The sequence below is a fragment of the Schistocerca piceifrons genome, chromosome 2, assembly GCF_021461385.2.
Source record: "Schistocerca piceifrons isolate TAMUIC-IGC-003096 chromosome 2, iqSchPice1.1, whole genome shotgun sequence".
Lineage (NCBI taxonomy): Eukaryota > Metazoa > Arthropoda > Insecta > Orthoptera > Acrididae > Schistocerca > Schistocerca piceifrons.
The window spans coordinates 57,346,203-57,372,562 of NC_060139.1; the positions used below are offsets into that span (position 1 = coordinate 57,346,203).

General features: G+C 39.5%; 1 protein-coding gene across 2 annotated transcripts in view; it reads left to right on the forward strand.

Annotated features, from left to right (window-relative positions):
* LOC124776284 (coiled-coil domain-containing protein 39) overlaps window positions 1-26,360 on the forward strand; it is a 503,452-nt gene that overhangs the window by 104,702 nt on the left and 372,390 nt on the right. For both annotated transcript variants that reach the window (XM_047251190.1, XM_047251189.1), the window contains one exon: window positions 25,461-25,607. In XM_047251190.1, coding sequence (XP_047107146.1) covers window positions 25,551-25,607 — 57 coding nt within the window. In that variant the 5' untranslated portion in view covers window positions 25,461-25,550. The remainder of the gene's footprint in view (window positions 1-25,460; window positions 25,608-26,360) is intronic.

The following is a 26,360-nucleotide window of genomic DNA, read 5'->3' on the forward strand; positions in this document are numbered from 1 at the left end:
TGGAAATTGTCTAGTGTATGTTGATTTCTATATAGGAACACCACCATCTCATATATGTAAAGTGAGGGGATAGATAGTAATTTTAAATTTTTAACAGTGGTCAACAGGATTCCCATTTTTTTGCAACACACATGTTTCTAATTACTTTCTTTTGTAATACTAGGAGCCTAGTGACATTTGCTGAATTTCCCCAGAAGATTATGCCATAACGAATAACTGACTCAAAGTAGCAGTGATAAACTATCTTTCTGGTATCCATGTTTGTGGCACCTGACAAAATACACATTGCAAATGCTAAGTTGTTCAGTTTATTTGCTAAGTAATCTATGTGTACCTTCCAATTTAAATTTTTGTCAAGATTTAGGCCTAAGAACTTCACGTGGTTTGCTTCTGTGATATCCTGATCATTGCAAGTTATCTTTATTTCACTCCTTTCTACTGATTTAGCTTCAAATTGCATCATTTTGGTTTTAGTTACATTTAGTTTTAGTCCATTTTGATAGAACCAAGATTCAAGTTTTTCTAAAGTATTTTTGGCTTTTTCTGGAATATTTTCAGATACCTCATTTTCAATTAGAACTGATGTATCATCAGCAAATAAGACTGAATGAACATCAATAGCAAGTGATAGGTCATTTACGTAAAAAAGAAACAGATAGGGACCCAATATCGAACCTTGTGGGACTCCTTGGGGAACTGTTTTCCAGTCTGATGAATAATTGGTTCCATTTGAAGTTAAAATTACTCTTTGTTTCCTACCTGACAGGTAAGAGCTAAACCATTTTAAAGCAGTGTCTCTGATTCCATACATCTGTAATTTGTGGAGGAGTAATGCATGGTTCACTGAATCAAAAGCTTTAGTCAGATCACAGAATATACCTGCGGCCTTTCTACCTTTATCTAACGTGGAGCATATTTTTTGGATAAACTCATTTATAGCATTCGCAGTGCTTTTACCCTGTTGGAATCCGAACTGGTTTTTAAAAATTATATCATTTACAGTAAGAAAGTTATTAATTTGTTTTGCTGCAATCTTTTCAAACACTTTAGAGAAGACCGGCAAGAGAGAGATAGGACAGTAATTCCCCATATCTTCTGTCGATCCTTTCTTGAATAGAGGTTTGATCTCACCATATTTCAATACCTCTGGAAAGCATCCCTGTTCATAAGATTGATTTATGATAGTTGACAGTGGTTGGGAAATAATATCGTACACATACTTCATTACAGATGTTGTTATTTCATCCCACCCATGTGAGGTTTTGTTTTTTAGAGACAATATTTCCTTTTCCACATCCCTTTGGGTTATTTTTTCAAATTGTTTAAAAGATGTGTTCTGGCTGTTTTCCAAATTTGTGATGCCCTGATAGAATGTCATATGCACATCCGATCTTACTACGTTTAGGAAGAATTCATTGAAACAACTTGACATCTGAACAGGGTTTACTATAATTTCATTTTCATGTCTAATTTTCAATATCTCATGAATTTTTACTTTGGCTCCTAGTTCAGACTGAACAACTGACCACACAGCTTTTGTCTTATTTCTGTGTTCTCGTATGAATTTATTATTTACCATTTTTTTAGCTGCCGCTACAACTTTCCTAAATACAGCTTTATACTGTTTGACATAAATAACAAAATCTGGATTTCTGTTTGATTTTAACTCATTGTGGAGCTCTCTCTTTCTGGCACTAGAGATCTTTATTCCTGTTGTAATCCATTTGAGTTTACCATTAACCTTCTTTTGCTTATATCTATGAGGAAATGATTCATTAAATACCTTTAAGAAACAATTTAAGAATTTGTCATAGTTTATCGAGCTTGAACTATTGTAGTCTACAGGCCAGCTTATTATACTTAATTTACTGCGGAATAAATCCATTTTACTTTTACTGAGATCCCTTTTTATACACACTTCTGGAGGCTTTAGGTTGTTTGCTTTTGGGAGCTCAATAAGCAGAGCTGAGTGATCTGAAATACCCAAGTCTAAGCAGTATTTGTGCTTATTTCCACTGTCAAATATGTAGTTAGTAATAATATTATCAATGCAGGTCACTGATCTGCTGCTTTCCCTAGTGCCTTCAGAAAAATTTAGCTTGAAACCAGATTTCTGAATTAAGTCACGAAATTTTGTGGAATCATTGCTTTCAACTAAGACATTTAAGTTGAATTCTGCTGCTATAACAACTTTTTTCTTACTTTCTTTCTGGAGTTTTTCCAGGAGGCATTCGAATTTGGTTAAAAACACTTTTGTTACCGCACATCCAGGAATTCTGTAGATTGCTATAACCAATGTATTCAGATCACTCAGCTCTACAGAGCAACTTTCAAACACGCTCTCTTCATTTAAATAATTAAAACTATCTCTTACTGTATAACTTATGGAAGAATTGACAAGAATGCAGGAGCCTCCACGAGATTTGCTTATTCTACAAAAGCTAGCAGCTACCTTAAAATTATCAATACTATTTAGTACTTTTATACTATCTTCTGTTAACCAGTGTCCATTTAAGCAGATTATTTTAATATTTACGGATTCTGAAAGCAGAATTTTTAGTTCATCGATTTTTGAGAATTTACGATTTGGTAGTTCTGCCCCTAAGCCATTTATATTCAAGTGCATCAATAGATCATTTTTGCTTTTAGTTATTTCACGTGCATCCTTTGTTTGGTACCTAAACTTTTTATTTTCAGTTTGAATTTTTTCTTTGTCACCCCTATCACCATAAAGATGACATGTTGAGTTGCAGACGGGCACAACAGTAGGAACATTACACATTAAACTTTTGGCCAATGTCTTCATCAGATAACACACACACACACACACACACGCACACACACACACACACACACACACACACACAAAGCAAGCACACCTCAGACACGCATGACCACAATGTCTGTTCAGGCTTTGACACTGCCATTTTCTTTCTTTCTTTTTTTTCCAGGCTAAGAATGGTCAAAATTATAAATATATGCATAATGTGTCTGTGCTCTATGTTAAGAATAATATTTCAGAATATTCTACTAGGGAAGAAATTCATGAACATGACACCAGCCCTAAGGCTAATTTAGATAGGCATAGGTTAGCAAGAAGTGGAAATTCCCACATAGTGAACCTCTCAGAATTTTCAACAAATTGTGAATCTATATTTGTTATAGGGATCTAAACATTTTTAAAATTAAGTGGCACATCTGGCTATCAGATAATCCATTTTATCATATTAAAGAATTCTTTGACATGCCAGAGGAGAATATTACTATTTAACAAATTTTCCTATAGTTTATTGTATTATTATTATGTGCTGTGGTTATGTCTTGTATAATTATGTCCTACATACTCTGTCCAGTTATTATGCACAGGGTTTACACAATATTATATTATAGTACAGCTTATTGACACTAGCTCTTAGAAATTTTCCTGTGGTGCATTTTATTATTGCTGTGCTTAATATGCATGCTATAATTTATTGACATTACTTATTTTATTATTATGTATGTATCACTATGTCCTCCATTACATTCCAATCACAAAACTTAGTTCATTGTAAAATGATCAGTGGTCAATAAAAATTCTAGATTCTTATAACCTAGGATCGAGCAAAGCTACAGATCAGTCTTTTCACCACAACCAGTTTCTTTTTATTTTCACAATCATTGGATCTGCCAACCCACAACCAAACTGTAATCTACCAAGCTTACCTAGAACTCGGGCTAAGCTACAGGACTGTCTGTCACTACAATCATGTCTATTTACTTTCACATTCATTTACTTCACCAGCTAACAACAAAACCGTGAATATACACACCAAATGGTGATGTCACATCAGCCATTAGCATTACATCAGTGGTCAAGGCTGAGGACTTGTATCGAATATTCCTCTTGACCTAAATATTGTATGTATGTATGTATGTATGTAGCTGAAAAGGGTAACACCACTTAATGGTGATAAAAAAGAGAAATAGTGCAGTGGAGTTCACTACTGATGACATTGTTAATGTAAACCATCATGCCCAACACTGAAATGATGTGAGATAAAAATATTTGTCCCTATTTCTGAGCCACACAAGATTTGTTATATATTGATCTATTACTAGTTTTATTATTGAGTAAAATAAGGGGATGGCAACCTCTCACCTATTGGGGAACAATGTGTGAATCATAGAGACGTATAACAGAAAGCAGCATCCACACCAGCTTTCAAGCTCTTGTCCTTTTCCTAGAAAAAGTACAAACATTTCTGTGGCTGCAGGATAGCATGTTTGAGTGTCTGTGTGGTTCTGTGTGAGAATGTGTGTACTTTTCCTAGGAAAAGAGAAAGTGCTTGAACAATAATGTGTATTTTGTTGCCAGTTAGCGTCTCTGTGCTCCTCGCATCAGTCTGCTGTAGGTGAGTGGTTGCCTTTGTCTTATTTTACATATTGCTCCATTCAGAAATTTCCATTATTGTTATATATACAGGATGGATCAAACTTGATAGTGAAAACTCACATGTGTGAAAGTCTGTGATTACAAAAGCATAAACATTCCAGTAAACATAGCCCTGGAAACAAGTCATTTGTGACATACCATTGAATTAAGTATAAAATATTGTCCTAGCCAGTACAAATGTATTTTAAATGTAAACTATTCTATCAAGTCTATAGTTAATTGGACTCAAATTCCAACTAGTACAATGTTTGATGCTGAAGTCAATGGCAATTTGTAACAACACATTCACAGTTATCTCACATAGGGGTCATTTGCAATTCCAGTTGATCAGAATGTGTGTCATTTTCACTACTAATTCTGACATGCTGTATAGATATTTTGCACTTGGCATTTCTGGTGCCCCTCACAGCCTGGTTCCTCAAAGTAACCACTCGTGTTGCTTGGACTTTAACGAGCTCTGATTACCAAAACAACAATAAAATTATTGCAAATGTAAGAAGGCCCTATTACTACTAGCACCCCTCTGATTTTTCCACAGCACGTAACTAGGCCTACTGTTACAAATACCAATACCTCTACTATGATATTATTGGAAGGCTCTGCTGTCAGGGCCCAGCAATATCTTGCTGCTTCTAGACCACATGGTAATGAATCAGTATGCATCACTTATCTTTAACTGGTTCTTCCCGTTTTTCTTAGGTATGCTTGTACCCACCTTCCTTCACTGTCCCATTACTGCGCCAAGTGACCATAGAGTTATTGGGTGTGGTTCTTGTTCATTAGGCTCATTTACTGGCCTTATTTGTCTCTACTGTGGTGTCGGTTGACCATGTTAAGATTTAGAATATCAAAGTCCTCTTTAATTATGTTATAAACAGCTTTATCTCTTAAGGCGTGCTTAGCAGTTCTTGATAAATATTCAACTAGGGGAAGTTCCCAATGGACATTACATGTTGTGCTGAATTCACCAGTAACAGCTAGTAACTGCCCTGTAAGTGCTGCTGTCAATCACATCATCCAGGATGTGAAATCTATTCCTCCTCCTCCTCCTCCACCTCCTCTTCCCTTTCATACGCCCCTCCATGACTGTTTTTATATGCCTCTTGTTTGTCAATCCCCGACTTGGCTCAAAATGTGCTAGCTGAAGCCTCTCTTTTGCCTCAGGAAGAAACTGAAAAATTCTTATTTGGGTATTGCATCTTTGTTGGTCCTCTGTAAATATTGAATTATTTGTTACTTATGGATATATTCCTGGTTCCCCAAGAATTTCATATATTTATTCAATATTTTTTCTCTTTACCTAATAAATGACAGTCATTTTTGTTATTTTTACACCCAAAAAGCACATGCCCATTACTATAGGTAAGGCATCTTAGATGTGATGCTGAAGGCTACGCAGCAGCTGAGCAAAATTCTTCACTATACTTTTCTCACCAGAGTAGCAGGTTTGACCAACCATAACCTGTGTCCTCCTGTGTTGGCACCATAGCCTGCAATTGTGGTTAAGGTAGACTTCTAGTACAGTCTAATTGCATTCAGGGGCAAACAAAAACTCAATATTCCCATATTAATAATTTTATTTGTTATACAACTACCTTTCCTTCCTACATATTCTGTGTGTACTAGGGATGTTGAGTGTTCATCTACGTTAAGTCTAACTTGAGCACCATTCATGCAAAATTTCAAGAAGTTTGCTACAATTATTTTCTTGAAAATCTTGACTATTGTCATGTGCTAATAGTAGCAATTCATAAGTGCACACTACCACTAACAATTACTGACTGTATTGTGACCTATCCAGAAGTGTTTCTAAGTTAACATCCCAGAACTCAGCACTGCAAACGTATCCCCGAGGACATCCTTCCATAATACAATTGGTAATTGTTGATATAGGACTTGACAGCACCATATATCTGTCTCAACTCTGTCCATTAGACAATAGTATAACATTCTTGGACATCCCTTTTTCTTTGATCTTCCAAAGATTATAGGTTACTATAAATTATCAAATGCCCCCAGAATTATCTGTCATCACATTACCTAATTTTATTCTGTAGCATATTTTCTGACCTCATTAATTGTGTTCTCAGTACATTTACCCTTCCTGAATCCAAGTTGCTGTTATCATTGTGGTCTCCAGGTTCAAGACTGGTTTGATGCAGCTCTCCTCGCTAGTGTATTGTGTACAAACCTCTTCATCTTTGCATTTTATATCTTCATGATTTTGGCCCTCTTTAATTATTTTTCTGTTCAAATAACAAAAGTCATGTACTACTCTTAGTGTCTCATATTCTAATCTAATTCCCTTAGCATTGTCTGATTTAATTTAACTGCATTCAATTACTCTTGTTTTACATTTATTATTGTTCACATTACAATCTCTTTTCGAGGCACTGTCCATTCCATTCAGCTGCTCTTTCAAGTCCCTAGCCATCTCTTGACAGAACTGCAATGGCATCAGCAAACTGCAAAGGTCTTATTTATTCTCCCTGAACTTTAATACCCTTTCCAAATTTCTTCTTGGTTTCTTTCACAGCCTGCTCAGTGTACAGAGTGGAATAACACTGAGGACAGGCAACAGCACTGTCTTTCTTCCTTATCAACTATGGCTTCCCTTTCAGGTCCCTTGACCCTCATATCTGCAGTTTGGTTTCTGTAAAAGCTGTACATAACCTTTCGGGCCCTGTATTTTATCTTTGATATCTTCAAAATTTCAAAGAATGTTCTCCAGTCACCATTGCCAAAAGCTTAATCTAAATCTATAGCTGCTGTACACACAGGTTTTCCCCTTTCTTCAGCCTGTCTTCCCAGACAAGTCGTAAGTTACTAATGTCTCGCTTGTTTTTGCATTTCTCTGGAATCCAGACTGATCTTTCCCCGGGGTCAGCTTTTACCAGTTTTACATTCTTCTGTAAATAAGTAATGTAAGTATTTTATGATGTCTTATTAAACTGATTGTTCAGTAGTATTCCCATCTATTAGCACCTGCCTTTTTTGGAATTGGAATTATTACTTCTTCTTGAAGTCTGATGATATTTAATTTATTTCATATAAATTGTGCACCAGGTGGAATAATTTTGTTGTGGCTCTCCCAAAGTTCCCAATAATGCTAAGGGAATGTTGTGTACTCCAGTGGCCTTGTTTCTGTTTATGCCATTCAGTGCTCTATCAGATTCTTCTCAAAGTATCATATCTCCCATCTCATCATTACCCACTGCTTCATCTCTTTCTATAATATCATCATCTTTCCACTTTTCAGCCTTTCCTGTAATACTAGCTTACTATCTGCACTATTGCTATTCCTACCATTACTTCTATTTTCGTGGAAAGTCTCTTAATTTTCCTGTAGGTGCATCTGTCTTTCCCCTAGTTATGCATGCTTCTGCTGATGTACATGTGTCCGTTAGCCACTCCCACTTACTTAACTTCATTAATCATAATCAATGCTTTTGAAAGCCTGCAACCATGTCATTCATGATTTAAATAATTATTTAATTGCATAGAAAATATACTCACCAAGTGGCAGCAGAAAACACACACACACACACACACACACACACACACACACACACACACACACACACAAAACCGTTGTGATTGGCAGGCTTTCGAAGCCAATAGCTTCTTCTTCAGGCAGATGGGTTGAAGGCAAAGGAAGAAGGGTGAAGGAAAAGGACTGGAGAGGTCTAGGAAAAGGAATCGATTTTTGGAAGGTCACCCAGAACTGCGGGTAGTAATCTCTGCCTTACATATTACCCTGTCTTCCAACTTTAAGCTCTCAGGTTTTCAAATCTCATCTGATGCAGTCCCCAACAATCAGTCTTTCCTTCTCTTCCTATATGGTAAGTCTCCCCTGACTCACAGTTCTGGGTGACTTTTCCAAAATCTACCCCTTTTCCTAGACCTGTCCAGTTCTTTTCCTTTGCCCTTCTTCCATCGTGTTCAACCGTTCTGCCTGAAGAAGGAGCCACTGGCTCTGAAAGTTTGGCAATCACAACAGCTTTTTATGTGTGTGTGTTCTGCCACTGCTTGGTCAGTAGATTTTATATCTATCCAATTAAATAATTTTATCAATAATTGTCTGTTTTCATTGTTATGATTTAAATAATGAAACACAGCACGAGTTATGTATTCTTTCATGCTTATCACAATGCATATCATGAATTTATTCTCTTTGACAAGTACAAATATTTACGTAAGTTGTTTCCCCCCCGCCCTCTGACAAAAATAAATCTTGGGATATTTTTTACATGTTAATGATAGAAACAGAATTTTTGTCTGTCACGGCAGACAAAAAGCATCGTTGAGGCACGTATGCCACACCAATTCAGTAAGGTCCATGGTTTATGGGGTCCTGAATCCATTACGCCCTCAGTTTACATTAGGTATTGTTTAGCCCTTTAGAATCGTCTGATATTTTAATTTATTGATTCATATTTTTCTAAAACCTTACGCAGTACATTTTTTTGTCAGATAGCTATGTATGATTTGGTGAGTATGGGATCTGTATTTTTTTATAATGGCTAGTTACACCATTTTCTGACATTTTGGAAAACTTCTGTGGATCATGTATTCATCAATAAATCTGCTCATATAAAGAAGTACATATGAACTTAATGATTGTACGACTTCCTCTGATATGCTATCAGGACCTGGAGCTCCATTCTTTTTCATTCTGAACATTATTTCAGCGACCATATAGGACTAATGTGGGGTATTGAGAGTGTCACAAAATGGTGAAAAACCTGAACTTGAAGATACTATCCTGCGAAAACTACAAAATTTCAATATGAGGGGGAAAGTTGCTACTCATCATATAGTGGAGATGCTGAGTTGCAGATAGGCACAAAAAAAGACACTCACAATTAAAGCTTTCAGCCATTAAGGCCTTCATCAACAATAGACACACACACACACACACACACACACACACACACACACACACACACACACGCAATCGCAATTCACACACACGAGTGCAGTTTCAGGTAACTGAAATCACAGGTTTCCTTCTCATATTGTTGCATTCCACTCTGTATTTTCCATTGTTTGAATACAGGAATATATTATAGTCCCCTACCTGTCACTCCCGTATGGACCATGAAACAAGAGTAGACTAACTGCATCATGCACAGAGTTGTTTAAGCAAATGAAATGGGAAGAAACCCTTGTATGTGGTACTTTAGGAAGTATCCTCTCCCATGCATTTCCCAGTGGTTTACAGAATGTGGATGTAGATGTAGGTATATTTATAGCTGTTTAGCCTACACTAAAAAAAATTTAAATAACTTTAACTTTGGAAAGTCAGTACATCACCATAACACAATAAATCCACATGCAGTTGGCATGCTATATACAAGATTACCAAAGTTCTACCATAGCTATTAACATCACGGCCTCATGTTTCTGAACAGGCTCTTATCAAGTGCTCAATTAGAGCCTATAAATAAATTCTACAGTAGCCTTAATAAACTGATCAAAAGCACATCCTTAGAAATTCAATTCTTGTCTGTGCTAGTCTGTTTCGTACGTCCTCCTTACATTGTCCCTCATGTGCTATTTTGCTTCCAAGGCAGCAGAATTTCTTCACCTCGTTTACTCTTGTGGCATCCAGTTTTGACGTTAAGTGTATAGCTAATGTAATTTGTGCTGCCCCTCACTGCTAGCATCTTTCTTTGGTATTCTCTTTATATGTGCCCTGTGCTCTGTAGACTTTTCATTACATTCAACAGGTTCTTTAGTTCTTCCTAACTTTTGCAGAGGACAGCAGTGTCGTCAGCATACCTAATCCTCTTACCCTGAGTTTTAATCCCACTTCTGAACATTTCCTTCAGTATATCCTTCAGTGCTTCTTTGATATACAGTAGAGGGAAAATTGACTCCTACTTTATAATCTTTTTAGTCTGAGCTCTTCTCCACTCATTTGTTCCTCCTTAATCCGAGCTCTCCTCCACTCATTTTTTCCTCCTTGGCTGTTGTATGTATTGTACACTTTCTGGGTACCTGGCTTTGCTCAGGGAGTTGATATGAGATTGTATGGTAGTTGGAATAAAAGGATAAACTTTAAAATCCAAGAGGTAAAAAAATTTTACTAAAACATATTCTAACTATTTACAATATTTGTTTATAAACAACAGTTTTCATTTTGTTATCTGGGGTATATATTTAGAAATTTTTGGATTTCTCACTCAAGAACAAGCTACGTGTGGTTGACCGTGAGAGAAGCAGGAGTCTTTGAGATTGATGCCGCTGTATTTTAAAGTTTGTCCTTGTGCTTTGTTAACTGTAAAACTGTAGGCCAATTTGATTGGAAATTGCAGTCTTTTAAATTGGAATGGAAGTTCAGTAGAGATCAGTGGTATTCTGATGATAAATAGTGTGTGTCCTTTGTACTTCCCAGTCATAAGTTCGACTTTGATGATGTTATTCGTTAGCTGTTTGATGATTATCCTTGTTCCATTACATAGTTTTGGTGAGTTGAGAGAACCAGTTTTAAGTTGAAGGCAATGATGGCATTCCTGGTACTTGTAAAGAGTTTAGAAATTCTGTAGGGAAGTTCACCCTTTCTTCAACATTTACCATTATGTCAATCGATTTGTATATTCTCTCTTCATCGGGAATTTTCTTTTGAATATTAAAGTTGGTATTGTTGGCAATATTGTTTTTGGCTGCCAAATTTGCTTTTTCAAATAGCCATTCCAGATCGGTATAATTGCGAACAATGTTTGGATAAATTTGGTTGATGAGTTCAATTTCCTCAGTGGCTGTGTTGCAGAAATCACTGTTGAGTTTAATGAGACCAGTTGTCTGGTCAGTAGGACATGTGCCTTCACCTGTATGTAAAAGTTGTTGAGCAAAATGTGCTATTGTTTTGTCTTTTGACAGTTCAACTCCCATATGTTTTGTTAGTTGCAGTATTTGTATGTGTGGCCAGAGATGTTATTTTTGTAAGCAGGCATTGATCTCATCTGCTGGTGTTGACTTGGGGATATGGAAGTGTTTGTCAAAAATCTCCTGAGAGTATGAGTAGAGCTCCTCCCATTACTTCGGAGTTTCCTCCCAAGTCTTGTAATGATCTATCCATGGCTTTGAGTGGCTTTTTAATGCAAAATTGTGCATTCGTTCCAGAAGACAATTTTAGCTTCCTTTAGAATTTCACCCCATCCAGATGCTCTTGAGATTTTACATCCCAGGAATTGGTCTTCGGCTATATTCAACAGTAGTTGTAGGGCAGAATGGACAGTTTGTTCTCCTTCTAAAAGTGTGGCTGCAAGTGTGATGTGTTGTTTAGCACGTATTTCTGCCAGCAATAGATTTATTAGAAACATTTTCCTGGTGCCACCTGGTGCATCCAAGTAAATAATTTTGTGTATTGTTGTCGATCCGGTCCACGATAACACTGTAAATTTCTTTTTGATTGTCATTGAGGAGTGGTTTGTTGTGAGCAATGCATTGAAGTAATTCAATGACGTAGCTTTTTTACTTTGTAATGTCAAAGTTTAGCACACTGATACATTTTTTCGTGGTGATTGCATCCCAAGTTGTACTAAGGTCTGGTTGTTTATTGCTAAACATTTATCTTCAAGGCAAATGAGTGTTTCATTGAAGATGTCGTCGTTGAATTTGATGGTCAGTTCAGGATAGCTTGCCAGATTTGGTACAGTATGTCATCACTCATACTCTCTTTGAAGGAGTCCCATAGCTGTTTTGGATTTGATGGGTTACATGTTGTTAGAATTATGGTGAATGAGTCTCTCATTTGTTCAGCTGAGGCCATGGATGAAGCTTCTTGTAGTGTTAATTCCCAGTGGTTGTTGTTTTCCAGTAGTTCAAGTGTTGGCATGCTTCTCTCTCCACCTGGCATAGGTAACCATCAACAGTCTTGAGATTTCTGAAACTTGTTGGTCCCCGTATTTCACGTAGCAACATCCAGAGATAGAAACGTTTGGTGTTATTTGGTGTATACTTGGTCTAGTGCACCAGTTTTCATGATTCCTGGATAATCTTCTAATGGAATTCCTTGTTTTCATCATTGAAAGATTCTCCTTGTTGTGTTCCACATATAATAAGTAGGGATGTAGACATTTGGGAGGTTCAATTGCAGTTTTTCCTCATTCTCTGTCCATTCTCCAAATGTACTGCTAGATGTTGCACAGTTGGTTTCAGTTCATATCTGGAAAAACTGAAAATCTCCCGTGCTGCTTTGTTACTGTTGATGTATCTTCACATTTGCTACATGAGGATCTTGTCATTTCTGTTTTGTTGTTTGTTGTTTTTGGCTATTTGAAATACTGCTATGTCACTGTGTTTGTTCACATACAGGCATAGTTTATGGATCGCACCGGATTGCAGTATTATACGTTATGTGTGCTTGGAACATTTTGGAAAGTAGTGTGTTTTGTATGCTACTACCCGTTAATTATCTGTTTCCAGTTCATTGCTGGCTCGTGTATGTATTGTTACTGTGAAGCCACCGTTTTTATATGATCATCTTCTGTATTTAGGATAGCCATGTCATCCAAGTATGGTTGTGGGTATTTTTATTGCACGTTTTCCATCACTCTTACATGGCAAATTGGGGTTTGATGGGCCAGATGGTCTGTGAATCATGTTTTTCACTACTATGTCACACAGTTCCGGATCTTCTTGTGGACTAGGAAATTCAGCCTGAATGATTTTGTTGACATCAATGGGATGAATTCTGTCATGCAGCCAGATCAGATATTGTGTGTGTGTGCGTGTGTGTGTGTGTGTGTGTGTGTGTGTGTGTGTGTGCAGTCCTCATTTTTTCCATTTGATTGTTTGTGCATCCAGTATCTAATGGTTCCAAAGATGTGGTATTTTCTACATCTACATTTATACTCCGCTAGCCACCCAAAGGTGTGTTCCAGTCACGTATGGTTTGCGGGAAGAACGACTGCCGAAAAGCCTCCGTGGGTTCTTGAATCTCTCTCATTTTACATTCGTGATCTCCTCCGGAGGTATAAGTAGGGGGAAGCAATATATTCGATTCCTCATCCAGAAATGCACCCTCTCGAAACCTGAACAGCAAGCTACACCACAATGCAGAGTGCCTCTCTTGCAGAGTCTGCCACTTGAGTTTGTTAAACATCTCTGTGATGCTATCTTGCTTACCAAATAACCCTGTGACGAAATGCTCTGCTCTTCTTTGGATCTCCTCTGTCAACCCGACCTGGTACGGATCCCACACTGATGAGCAATACTCAAGTATAGGTCGAACGAGTGTTTTTTAAGCCACCTCCTTTGTTGATGGACTACATTTTCTAAGGACTCTCCCAATGAATCTCAACCTGGCACCCACCTTACCAACAATTAATTTTATATGATCATTCTACTTGCGATGACTTCAATAAATCTCATTTGTTTTTGTTGGAAAACTTGGGCTATAATGTTGTGTCAATGCATGGGGACTTGTCCATATCATAATTGTTCTTTGATTTCTGGCCATGGTGAGTTGCATGTGAATGTTATGAAGAGGTTAGTCATTCATACACTCCTGGAAATGGAAAAAAGAACACATTGACACCGGTGTGTCAGACCCATCATACTTGCTCCGGACACTGCGAGAGGGCTGTACAAGCAATGATCACACGCATGGCACAGCGGACACACCAGGAACCGCGGTGTTGGCCGTCGAATGGCGCTAGCTGCGCAGCATTTGTGCACCGCCGCCGTCAGTTCAGCCAGTTTGCCGTGGCATATGGAGCTCCATCGCAGTCTTTAACACTGGTAGCATGCCGCGACAGCGTGGACGTGAACTGTATGTGCAGTTGACGGACTTTGAGCGAGGGCGTATAGTGGGCATGCGGGAGGCCGGGTGGACGTACCGCCGAATTGCTCAACACATGGGGCGTGAGGTCTCCACAGTACATCAATGTTGTCGCCAGTGGTCGGCGGAAGGTGCACGTGCCCGTCGACCTGGGACCGGACCGCAGCGACGCACGGATGCACGCCAAGACCGTAGGATCCTACGCAGTGCCGTAGGGGACCGCACCGCCACTTCCCAGCAAATTAGGAACACTGTTGCTCCTGGGGTATCGGCGAGGACCATTCGCAACCGTCTCCATGAAGCTGGGCTACGGTCCCGCACACCGTTAGGCCGTCTTCCGCTCACGCCCCAACATCGTGCAGCCCGCCTCCAGTGGTGTCGCGACAGGCGTGAATGGAGGGACGAATGGAGACGTGTCATCTTCAGCGATGAGAGTCGCTTCTGCCTTGGTGCCAATGATGGTCGTATGCGTGTTTGGCGCCATGCAGGTGAGCGCCACAATCAGGACTGCATACGACCGAGGCACACAGGGCCAACACCCAGCATCATGGTGTGGGGAGCGATCTCCTACACTGGCCGTACACCACTGGTGATCGTCGAGGGGACACTGAATAGTGCACGGTACATCCAAACCGTCATCGAACCCATCGTTCTACCATTCCTAGACCGGCAAGGGAACTTGCTGTTCCAACAGGACAATGCACGTCCGCATGTATCCCGTGCCACCCAACGTGCTTTAGAAGGTATAAGTCAACTACCCTGGCCAGCAAGATCTCCGGATCTGTCCCCCATTGAGCATGTTTGGGACTGGATGAAGCGTCGTTTCACGCGGTCTGCACGTCCAGCACGAACGCTGGTCCAACTGAGGCGCCAGGTGGAAATGGCATGGCAAGCCGTTCCACAGGACTACATCCAGCATCTCTATGATCGTCTCCATGGGAGAATAGCAGCCTGCATTGCTGCGAAAGGTGGATATACACTGTACTAGTGCCGACATTGTGCATGCTCTGTTGCCTGTGTCTATGTGCCTGTGGTTCTGTCAGTGTGATCATGTGATGTATCTGACCCCAGGAATGTGTCAATAAAGTTTCCCCTTCCTGGGACAATGAATTCACGATGTTCTTATTTCAATTTCCAGGAGTGTATTTTCTTATGTGGGTTGTGGCATCTTGAATATATTCGTGCATGTGTCTCAGACTTCCTGTGTATGATGAGGGTAAGATTACCATTGTTCCAATGTTGTCAATGTTCCTATCATTTATGATTATCTCTCAAAGGTGATTATATTTCTCTGTGCATAGTTTCTTCTGATTCAGTCTTATGCAAAGCATCCATTCCACTTCTGTCTTTGCATACCTATCTACTAGGAATTGTTGGAATAAAGGGCAGGTGTTGATAATGAGTGAATGTTTCTTTGTCTCTGATAATGAAGCGGTTAGCATAGAACTCCTTGGAAGTGACTTTTTTGTTTCTAGACTTGTTTGAGATTGGATTTGTTTTGTGTCAAAATGATATCCATCCTCTCTGTGCAGAAATATTAATGGATATTGGGGGGCATCATATGAACAGTGTGTCTCTGCAATATGCTGTAGTCCTTTTCTTCTTTGCTGTACAGTTATGTCACAGCTTTCATTGTCCACAATTATGATGGCAACTTAGTCTATCTGAGGTGCATTATTTTCATGTTCTCCATATGGTCTTTCATTGGCTTGAATTATAACTTTATAGTCATCAGAAATCATTCGGTCTAGTGCTGTTTTGGATATGTGAATCAGTTGACTATATTCATGTTAGATCCACCATACATCTCGGACTACTTCTCATCTCAATCCACCAATATTTGTGCAACATTGATCAATTTCTCTTTCTTCATTGTCAATGAAATATACTTGCAGAAATTTATGGTCCTCATTGGGTAATGGTAGTAACGATCACATGTTGTAATAGATTTGTCCTTCAGTTGGGGAAGGGAGGGGGAGGGGGGGGGGGGAGGGTGGACAAAATCAATTTATCTCTGTTAGTGTTGATTGAACTGACATCCAAAGAAGTAATTTGGAAACAGGCATTGTATACTTTTATATTTTGAAGAAAGTGTTTTGATTCTGAAGTTTCTCCAGTCATGTAATGTAAAAATTTGCAGAGGTGCTCCCACTGGTGATAACCAAATTTTTCCATTCATGCTACAGGATCCTGAATTTGTTTGTGTTACAAAATTGGCAGATGTTATCCATTTTTCCGATCACAACATGTTTTTGTTTGTGTTATATATTCTTTTGTCGGGTCATGGTGGAATGCTCCACTTGTTAGGTTGTACTGTTTACTTGTCCTCATCTGCACTTCTTGTAGGGTGATATTTTCGTGGCTGCTTGAGTTTGCAATCTTTTATTATAAGATTGTGTCACAATTACTGATTCTTCAATCCGTTCATTTCGTTTTTCTTCAGTTTCTCTGCTTCTTGTGTGCTCATTGTTGTTCGTGGGGAACTTAAACATGCTTTGTGCTCTTCTTCTGTTTCATTTTTTGACTGTTCTTTCTGTTTCTGCAATTTTGTTTTGAAACGGCAAGATCTTTTACGTTTGGGCCTTGTCTAAAACATAAATCAAACCAACTTTTTACTAACAAATATACTAAGTATACTTTACACATTTTATATTCAATTTATACTCAGTCACTGTATCACTTTGACTACTCACACTTCACTGTTTGTTTTATTCACTCACTGCACTACTTTTTCAGTTCCTCACTTGTCACTGATAAAAACTGAGATTCAAACGCACGATGTACCCCTACCAAAGAGTAGGCCCACCAGTGGCGAATTCCAGAACATACCAAAAAGGCTTTGAATGGTCCACAACATTCCAGAACATTCCACAGCATTTGAGAGTGTTCTTGAATGTTCCACAATGATCTAGGATGTTCCAGAACATTCTGGAATCTTCCCTGATGTTCCAGACCATTCCCAAGCATTCCAGAACATTCCAGATCTTTGTGGAACACTCTGGAATGCTCTAGAAAGTTCTAGAAATTTCTAGAGGGTGAAACTTCCCAGTCCTCATATCTCCAAACACATGTCCTTAAGGTAAAAATGGGAACCTTGTTCATGGATAGGGGATAGAGAGCTACTATACCATATAACTCCTGTGATCGTACTGGGACTCATTTCTAAGTTTTTGTGGCACACACAGTGTACACTTACTTTTATAATTGATTACCCATCTTGCTGTATAGCATATACTTGTGCTCCAAAGAATTTCAATGTCATGCACCACTTCAAATCCTATGAAAGTTTCTTGATTTTCCTAAAGTTTTGCTTCCAGTATCAAATGCAATCTCAGAACTGCTCTGGTGCCCTTATGTTTCCTAAAATTGAATTAATCATCATCTAAAAGATCCAGATTTTCCTTTTCCACATGTTATTGTAGTCAGTGACTTGGATGAAGAAATGTATGATGAGAGAAAAACAATTATTCAGAGAGTTAATGGAGAGGAAAACTTAATAGTCATGGGGAACTGGAATTCGATAGTAGGAACAGGAAGGCCAGGAAGCATATGAGGTGGGTGAGGACTGGGGGAAAGGAATGAAAGAGGTAGCCACCTTGTAGAATTTTGTGAAGTGTGTAATTTAATCAAAGATAAAACTTGGTTTAAGAATCATGAGACAAGGTTGTATACATAGAAGAGACCTGGAGACACCAGAAGGTTTCAGATTGATTGTATAATGGTAAGACAGAGATTTTGAAACCAAGTTTTAAGTTGTAAGACATTTCAGGGGCAGATGTGGACCCTGACCAAAATTTATTGGTTATGAACTGAACTGTAGATTAAAATTGAAAAAACTGCAAAAAGGTAGGGATTCAAGGAGACAGGACCTGGATAAACTGAAAGAACCAGTGGCTGTAGAGAGTTTCAGAGGTAGCATTAGGGAGTGATTACAAGAACAGAGGAAAGGAATGGGTAGCTTTGAGAGATGAAATAATGAAGGCAACGTAGGATCGAAGGCAACGTAGGATCAAGAGAGTTAGTAGAAAAGCTTGGGTAACATAAGAGATATTGAATTTAACTTATGAAAGGAGAAAGTATAAAAATGAAGTGAATGAAACAGGTAAAAAATGTTGTGTGACTAGGGCCTACCATCGGGTAGACCGTTCGTCGGGAGCAAGTCTTTTGATTTGACACCACTTCGGCAACTTACGCATCGATGGGGATGAAGTGATGATGATTAGGACAACACAACACCCAGTCCCTGAGCAGAGAAAATCTCCGACCCAGCTGGAAATTGAACCCGGGCCCTTAGGACTGACATTCTGTTGCGCTGACCACTCATCTACCGCAGCGGACATGAAACAGGTGAAAGAGAATACAAACATCTAAAAAATGAGATCGACAGGAAGTGCAAAATGGCTAAGCAGGAATGGCTAGAGCACAAATGTAAGGATATAGAAGCATATATGATTAGGGATAAGGTAGATGCCGCCTGCAGGAAAATTAGAGAGACCTTTGCAGAAATATCAAGAACTCAGATGGAAAACCAATCCTAAGCAAAGAAGGGAAAGCAGGAAGGGGAAAGGAGTACATAGAGGCTCTATACAAGGAAGATGTACTTGAGGGCAGTACTATGGAAGTGGAAGAGAATGTAAATGAAGATTAGATAGGAAATATGATAGTGCATGAAGACTTTGATAGAGCAGTGAAAGACCTTATTCAAAACAAGGTCCTAGGAGTAGACAACATTCCATTAGAACTACTGATAGCCTTGGGAGTGCCAGCCATGACAGAACTCTTCCATCTGATGAACAAGATGTATGAGACAGGCGAAATATGCTCAGGCTTAAAGAAGAATATAATAATTCCAATTCCAAAGAAAGCATATGCTTAAAGGGTTGAAAATTACCAAACTATCAGTTTAATAAGTCACAGCTGCAAAATACTAACACGAATTCTTTACAGATGAATGGAAAAACTGGTGGAAGCTGACCTCTGGGAAGATCAGTTTGGGTTCCATAGAAATGTTGGAACATGTGAGGCAATACTGACCCCACAATTTCTCATAGGTTAAGGAAAGGCAAAACTACGTTTATAGCATTTGTAGATTTAGAGAAAGGTTTTGACAGTGTCGACTGAAATACTCTCTTTGAAATTCTAAAGGTGGCAGGGGTAAAATACAGGGAGCGAAAGGCTATTTACGATTTGTACAGGAAGCAGATGGCAGTTAAAAGAGTTGAGGGGCATGAAAGGGAAGCAGTGGTTGAGAAGAGAGAGAGGCAGGGTGTAGCCTATCCCTGATGTTATTCTGTCTGTATCTTGACCAAGCAGTAAAGGGAACAAAAAAAAATTTGGAGTAGGAATTGAAGTCCAGGGAGAAGAAATATTAGGTTCGCCGATGACATTGTAATTCTATCAGAGAGAGCAAAGAACTTGAAGAGCAGTTGAACCGAATGGACACTGTCTTGAAGGGAGGATAGGAGTTGAACATCAACAAAAGTAAAATGAGGATAATGGAATGTAGTGGAATTGAATAGGTGATGCTGAAGGAAATTAGGAAATTGGATACTTAAAGTAGTAGATGGTTTTGCTATTTTGGCAGCAGAATAACTGATAACAGTTGAAGAAGAGAGGATATAAAATACAGACTGGCAATGGAGGTGTTTCTGAGGAAGAGATTTAAGTGTCAGGAAGTCTTTTCTGAAAGTATTTGTGTGGAATGTAGCTATGTATGAACATGAAACATAGTCGGTAAACAGTTTAGACAAAAAGAGAATAGAAGCTTTTGAAATGTGGTGCTACAGAAGAATGCTGGAGATTTGATGGGTAGATCATGTAACTAATGAGGAGGTACTGTTTGTTTGTTTTGTTTGATTTTAGGGTGAAAAAACAACTACAGTAATACGCGCCCATATCAAAATTGTAGAACACAAAAAGAAAGAGAGGAGTTAGAAACGAGTATGCGTCAACCCCTCAAGAGAAGACAACTAAAAACAAAGACTAGGAGAAAGATCTATAAAATACACCATTGAGAAACAGAGGTCATGAACTAAAAATTAAATGGCCTCCATGGTCGACAGCCCACACGTTGTTCACTAAAACAGCCAATAACTCAGATGGCAAACACAAACGGGAATGTAAGCAGTTAAAAAAAGGGCATTCCGTCAGGAAATGACAAACAGTCAGAAGCTTGGCGCAACGTGCATAAATTGGTGGGGGAGCACCACTTAACATATGGTGATGACTAAAGAGACAGTGTCCAATATGCAACCTAGTTAAAATGATCTCATGGTGAGAGGGCCAAGAGAAGGTCATCCAAGCTGCTGGGAGAGGCTTAATAACCAGGAGCTTGTTCCCATGAAGGGAGGACCAGTGATGATGCCAAAGTGACACCACCTGCTGTCAGATGGCAACACAGATATCAGCGGAGGGAATATAAGACTAACAGGTTGAGGTACGAGGACTGCAGCCTTGGCAGCTGCATCAGCTGCCTCATTTCCTGTTACAATGACATGACCAGGAACCCACATAAACATCACTGTGGCTCCATCAAGAGTGAGCAAGTGACGGCTTTCCTGGACCCTCTGCACTAAGGGATGGACGGTGTGCAGCTTAGAGAGGCTTTAAAGGGAGCTGACTGAGTGAGTCTGAGCAGAAGCTGCAATTGAAAAGCCTGTGTCACCAGATGTACTGTGTGGCCTGATACAGGATGAAGAGCTCTGCTGTAAATATTGAGCTGTGTTCCAGAAGCCAATACCAAAACACATCGGTGCCAATGATGAAGGCGCACTTGACACCACAGGCAGTCTGAGAGCCATAAATGTACACAAAGATACTATCGTGAAATTCCGTGCAAGGTCATGAATCTAAAGGCAATAGAGAGGCTGGAGTAGTATCCTTAGGAAGTGAGTGAAGGGCAAGGTGAACACAAGCTGCCACATGAAGTGAAGGTGGTGAAAGGATTCACACTCACTGGGAAAGTTGCAGGTGGCATGAAGTTAAGCTACCAGAGCAAGAGTGAACTCCAGGAGGTAACAGAGAAGAGGGATGTGCCCCATACTGGCAATCAAAGGAGTCATCAAAGAAGGAGGCATAGGATATGTGGTCATGCATGGCAGACAAATGACATGCATATCTGCTGAGGAGAAAGTCACGGCGGTAGGACAGCGACCGAGAAGAAATACGAGATCTCAAAGTGGTCATGAGGATGCAATTTTGTTTCCTGAAGGCAGAGAACAAGTTTATGCTGTGATTCCAAGAGCAGCCATAAATCCTCTTTGTTGGATCAAAGTCCGCGAATGTTCCATTGGAGGAGAGTCATGACGAGGAAAAAATGAAGGGGTGCCACCTCGGCAGCTCCCAAGTGCCAGCCTTTGAAGACTCATTGCTACAGGGCGCAGAGGCAGGAGTATCCTGCTCCATGAGGTCTACAAAAGTGTCAGCATTCTTCTGCTGTCGGCCTGTGGAGTCCAGGGCAAAAAACAGTTCGTGGTGTGCACTGGTGACATGGAGGTCGGCCGGGCGAGGGTATTACGTGGTGATAATGTCGAAGAGGATCTTCGAGTCAGCGAAGGAGAAAATCATTTGCCTTTGACTTCTTCGAGCCTGTCCAGTTAGCAGGGAAAGACTCAGGTGTTGGTTAACTGGAGGGGCGTAAGAAGTCTTCATGGGAGTATTCCTTCTGTCCTTTCTGTCCTGCAGGTTGTGTAACTGGTGACTTCGCCCCGTGAGGTGTGTGTTTGGTGGTGTGTTGCACAGCTGAAGGAGGAGACAGGGACACTACCATAATGCTGGGTGATTTCACAAACACAGTGCTAAATTTGAGGTCACATGTCTGCGTGGCCATTTCCTTCATGGAGTGAGATGTAACAAGAACAATACTGTAGGTGCCAGATGGTAGAACGCAGGGTTTCTGACATGCCAACAGCTTGCAAACAACCAGGTAAGGCACTTTTTTCTTTCACCCAGATATCATGGACAGCTTGCTCATAGAGATACATGGGACAATCGCAGTAGGAGGTGGCATGGTTGTCATTGCAGTTGATGCAGCGGGGAGAAGGAGGCAGACAATTACCCTTGTGAGCATCCCTACCACAGGTTATACATTTGGCTGGGTGTCAACAGGACTCTTTGAGTGTGGGTATAATGATGACACTGGTAGCAGCACACTGGGTTCAGAATATACTGTCTGACTGTGATAATTTCATAACACGCTTTGATCTTTGATGGTAGAACCATTCTATCAAAATTGAGAAAGAGTGTACGTGGGGGCACTAAGAAGGCATCTACTTTTTTCATCACTTGATGGACGGCAATAACCCCCTTGTCAGAGAGAAACGTTTGAATTCCTGCTTTGGTTAGACCATTGAGCATCCTAGTGTAAATATCACCACAGGAATAATTCAACGTTTAATGGACCTCAATGCAAACAGGATAGCCATTGAGGAGTGAAGCTGCAAGCAGTTGTTGTGCTTGAAAATCAGACGTAGTCTCCATGCACCAGGGGTGCATGTGAACCCTACTTGTCGACCTGGGATTGGGAATTACGCGTTACCCTGTCACCTGTTACTCGTCAGACACATAGGCTGGCCTTCGGGAGCACACAGGGAGGAAGAAAAAGAGGAACCTCAAACACTGAAGCAGAGGAAGGATAAGAGAAAGCGAATGAAGAAAGAAAAAAGGCACAGTGGGGAGTATTCTGATACTGACTACAAAAAAAGCAGAACACATTTCCAAAAACAACCCAGACATGTTCCCCAAGGGAGGTAAAAAGAGGATAGACATACAGCATGGAAGGGAAAAGATGCTGCAAAGGCTGGGGCCCCATGGTTGGCAAGCACGAACCTGCCAAAGAGTGGCAAGCCCCCTGGGATGGGAAGAGGTACTGAATAGAATTGCGGAGAAGAGGGATTTGTGGCACAACCTGACTAGAAAAAGGGATCAGTTGGTAGAACTCATTCTGAGGCTCAAGGGATCACCAATTTAGTATTGGAGGGAAGTGTGTGTGTGGGGGGGGGGGGGGGGGGGGTAAAAATTTTAGAGGCAGACTAAGAGATGAATACAGTAAACAGATTCAGAGGGATGTAGGTTGCAGTAGTTACTCAGAGATGAAGAGGCTTGCACGGGATAGAGTAGCATGGAGAGCTACATCAAACCAGTCTTTGGACTGAAGACCACAACAACAACATTAACATCAAGCAGTTCGCCCCACTCACAGAAGTCGTCAGTGTAGTCTCTCCAGCTTATTCGCTCTCTCCTCTACATTTTGATATTGCTAACTGCTGTCTATATGTATTTCAATTTGAAGCACCACAGGGCTCTGCCTGTCTGACTTCTAGCATAGCTAAATGAGTGGTTGAGGTTAGCTTTATTTTTTTGTCAAAGTGATTGTATACATGACTGTATGTCTGTATCTGTTATTCCCTAAATGGTCTGGTTATTGTGGATACTGGTCTATTATTTGAAGTGTTGGGGTATTGTGTGCCTAATGGTGAATTAGTTGGTGGGGCAAAGTTGAAGTCTTTTAATATAAAGTTACCGACTTTCATTTAATGCATGTTAGTATGGATGGTTCGTCTAATAATTCTTTGATGTGTGTGTTGGGTGTATATCTATTGGTATCTGCTATGGTATGGAGGATACGGTTTTGGAGATTTTGAAGTTTGTGCCGCCATTGACCAATATCCATATAATATAGCAGGGAGGATAACAGCTCTGTACAGTCGCAGCTTCATTTCTACTGTCAGCCCCCCCACCCTTTAGGAGTGGGTACAGGCGATTAAATGCTGTACTGCCTTTATGAGCCCTTTTTATTTGTTTTCCAAATGTCAGCTTTCTATCTGACTCTAATCCTAGGTAGGTTGCCGAGCCGCTCTAGTCGATGTCTATGCCTGCAACTGAAATCTGCCTGCTTGGGGGGGGGGATTAACTTTCTGATGGATATTATTGCTTTGTCATTGGAACGCCTTTTGCACTTTTAATGTTGACACTTATTCTTTTAATTTGACTGAAAATTATTGTAACATTCCTGTATGCTGGGTCATCCTTGTGCCATTTTGCATCAGCTTCCTTCCATTTCCAAGTGATTTCATTTCTAAGTGTTATCCTGTTGTAGTATTCATTTCTTTTTCTGAAAATTTTGTGTTCCCTTCTTTCATCTGTTGTTTGAATTATTTCTTCTGTCACCCAAGGAGTCCTAGCAGTTACTTTCCTCTTACCTATATTTGTGTGTTCATCTTCGGTGATTTCCCTTTTTAGGTATGTCAGTTTCTCTGCAACTGAATTGCCTACAGTGCTATTCACTATTGCGATCATCCCTAAGGCCCCAGAAAACCTGAAATGTAAATATCCTCAATACTTAAGTATTTCCTTTCCTTATTTGTTGATTCTTCCTGGTGAGAAATAAACTTTGGCCTACTCTTCATCATTACTGAACTGTGAACTGAGTTTGCTCCTAGGTATGACTTACTATCTTGTTTCTGGTTTACGAATCTGTGTCACCTTGATGTAATCCTTTTGGAAACTTCTTTTCTCTTTTATGAATTTCTAGCTTTCTTGTCACATTTGACTTCTGACAGTCCACATGTCAACTTGTGGAATGTTATCCTATTATTCATTTTGAATCTCTTTCTCATAGTCACTACTCCTCTGGCAGTCCTCCAGTCTGGGACGGCTCACCTGAAGATGACAGGCAGGTGCCCAGTTGAAATATCGTGCGAAGTATTGAACGGCGACTGGCTGCAAGCCCGAAATTTGCTTGAACAGTCAATTCGCTGGGAAAATTTTAAAATTCACATCGGTCCTCCTGTAAGTTCAGAGAGGGACTAACTCGGAATACTGGCACTTTTTCAATGCCTGTCCGCAAGTCCTTTGGAGACACAACGTGTCTTACTGAAGTATTATGATTGTTGATAAGTATATATGTGCAACAACATTTTGATAAGCTATTATTTGAAATTGTTGTAGAGCCTTAAACAGTATTTTATATGTTAGTTATTGTCAATGTGCATCTGTAATAGTACAAGGCAGCAGAAGTATGAATTTAGAATTATATCATATTGTAAGATTACCTGAGTTTTGTAGAATGTTTAATGGATGAAATATTTTATGAAATTGTTATGCATTGTTTTCAAACAAATTTCACTGTAACGTTTAGGATTATGATAAGACATTTAATTCTTGCAACTATATTTTCTGTTTTTATTAATTTGGGTATTTAGTTTTTATTCATTCTAAAATATGAACGATTTTCAGGCTCTTATAACAGCGAATCAAAGACAGTTACAGACAGAAGATGACTTATATAGGCTAGCAAAAGCAGAAGATGAGAGACTGCAACTTTTGATGAAGGACATTAACAAAAACCTCGAGGATTTAGAAGATCGTATAAATTCTATGCAAGTAAGTTTGTCCTTGTTTCTTTGGCAAAATGAGATGCAAACCCCATCAGAGAAACAGATAAGATATATTGCTCTGCCATTTATTGTGTGCTCAGATGAAATATTTGAGATGATTTGTTCATCTGCTTCAGTCTTTTAAGAAAATTCTTTATGGAGATCTCAGTATTTTGTAGTCTCGTTGATAACTGTTCAGAAATATGTGTGTCTGGACACACTTTTTCAGATATTATGACTCTAAATGAAAATTTCTTACAGAACTAATATAGTGAGATGAATAAGACCATACTGCAACTTGATATCTTGAGTCGCAGCAAGTTAGTACACATTCAGTTGGAAGATTAATTTTATGTCAGTTTCGTGACAAGGCTTACAGAGATGAGATTGCATGTGAAGTCCTTTAATAGAAGCAATATTAGTTCACATTATTTAGTTAGATTTTGTTGTACCAGTCATAATTTACAGAATTTCTTACACTGTTACCAGTCACTTTGTTAATAATTTACATTGTTGAATTATATAGTTCTTCTCAATGTTCTCAGCTTGAGATCCTACCAGCCACACTTCCTGGATGAAAGATTGTAGGGTTTTCTTCATGTGCATGATTTTAATTAGACTGACTGAAACTATTGTAAAAGTGCATCAATTGCTCAGTGCATCCTTTCTCCAGAAAAACTGAACTTCTGCAAAATTAAATCATGTTCAGTTCTTTTGATTATAACCAATAATTAAATTGGGATATAAAAATTCATTTCAT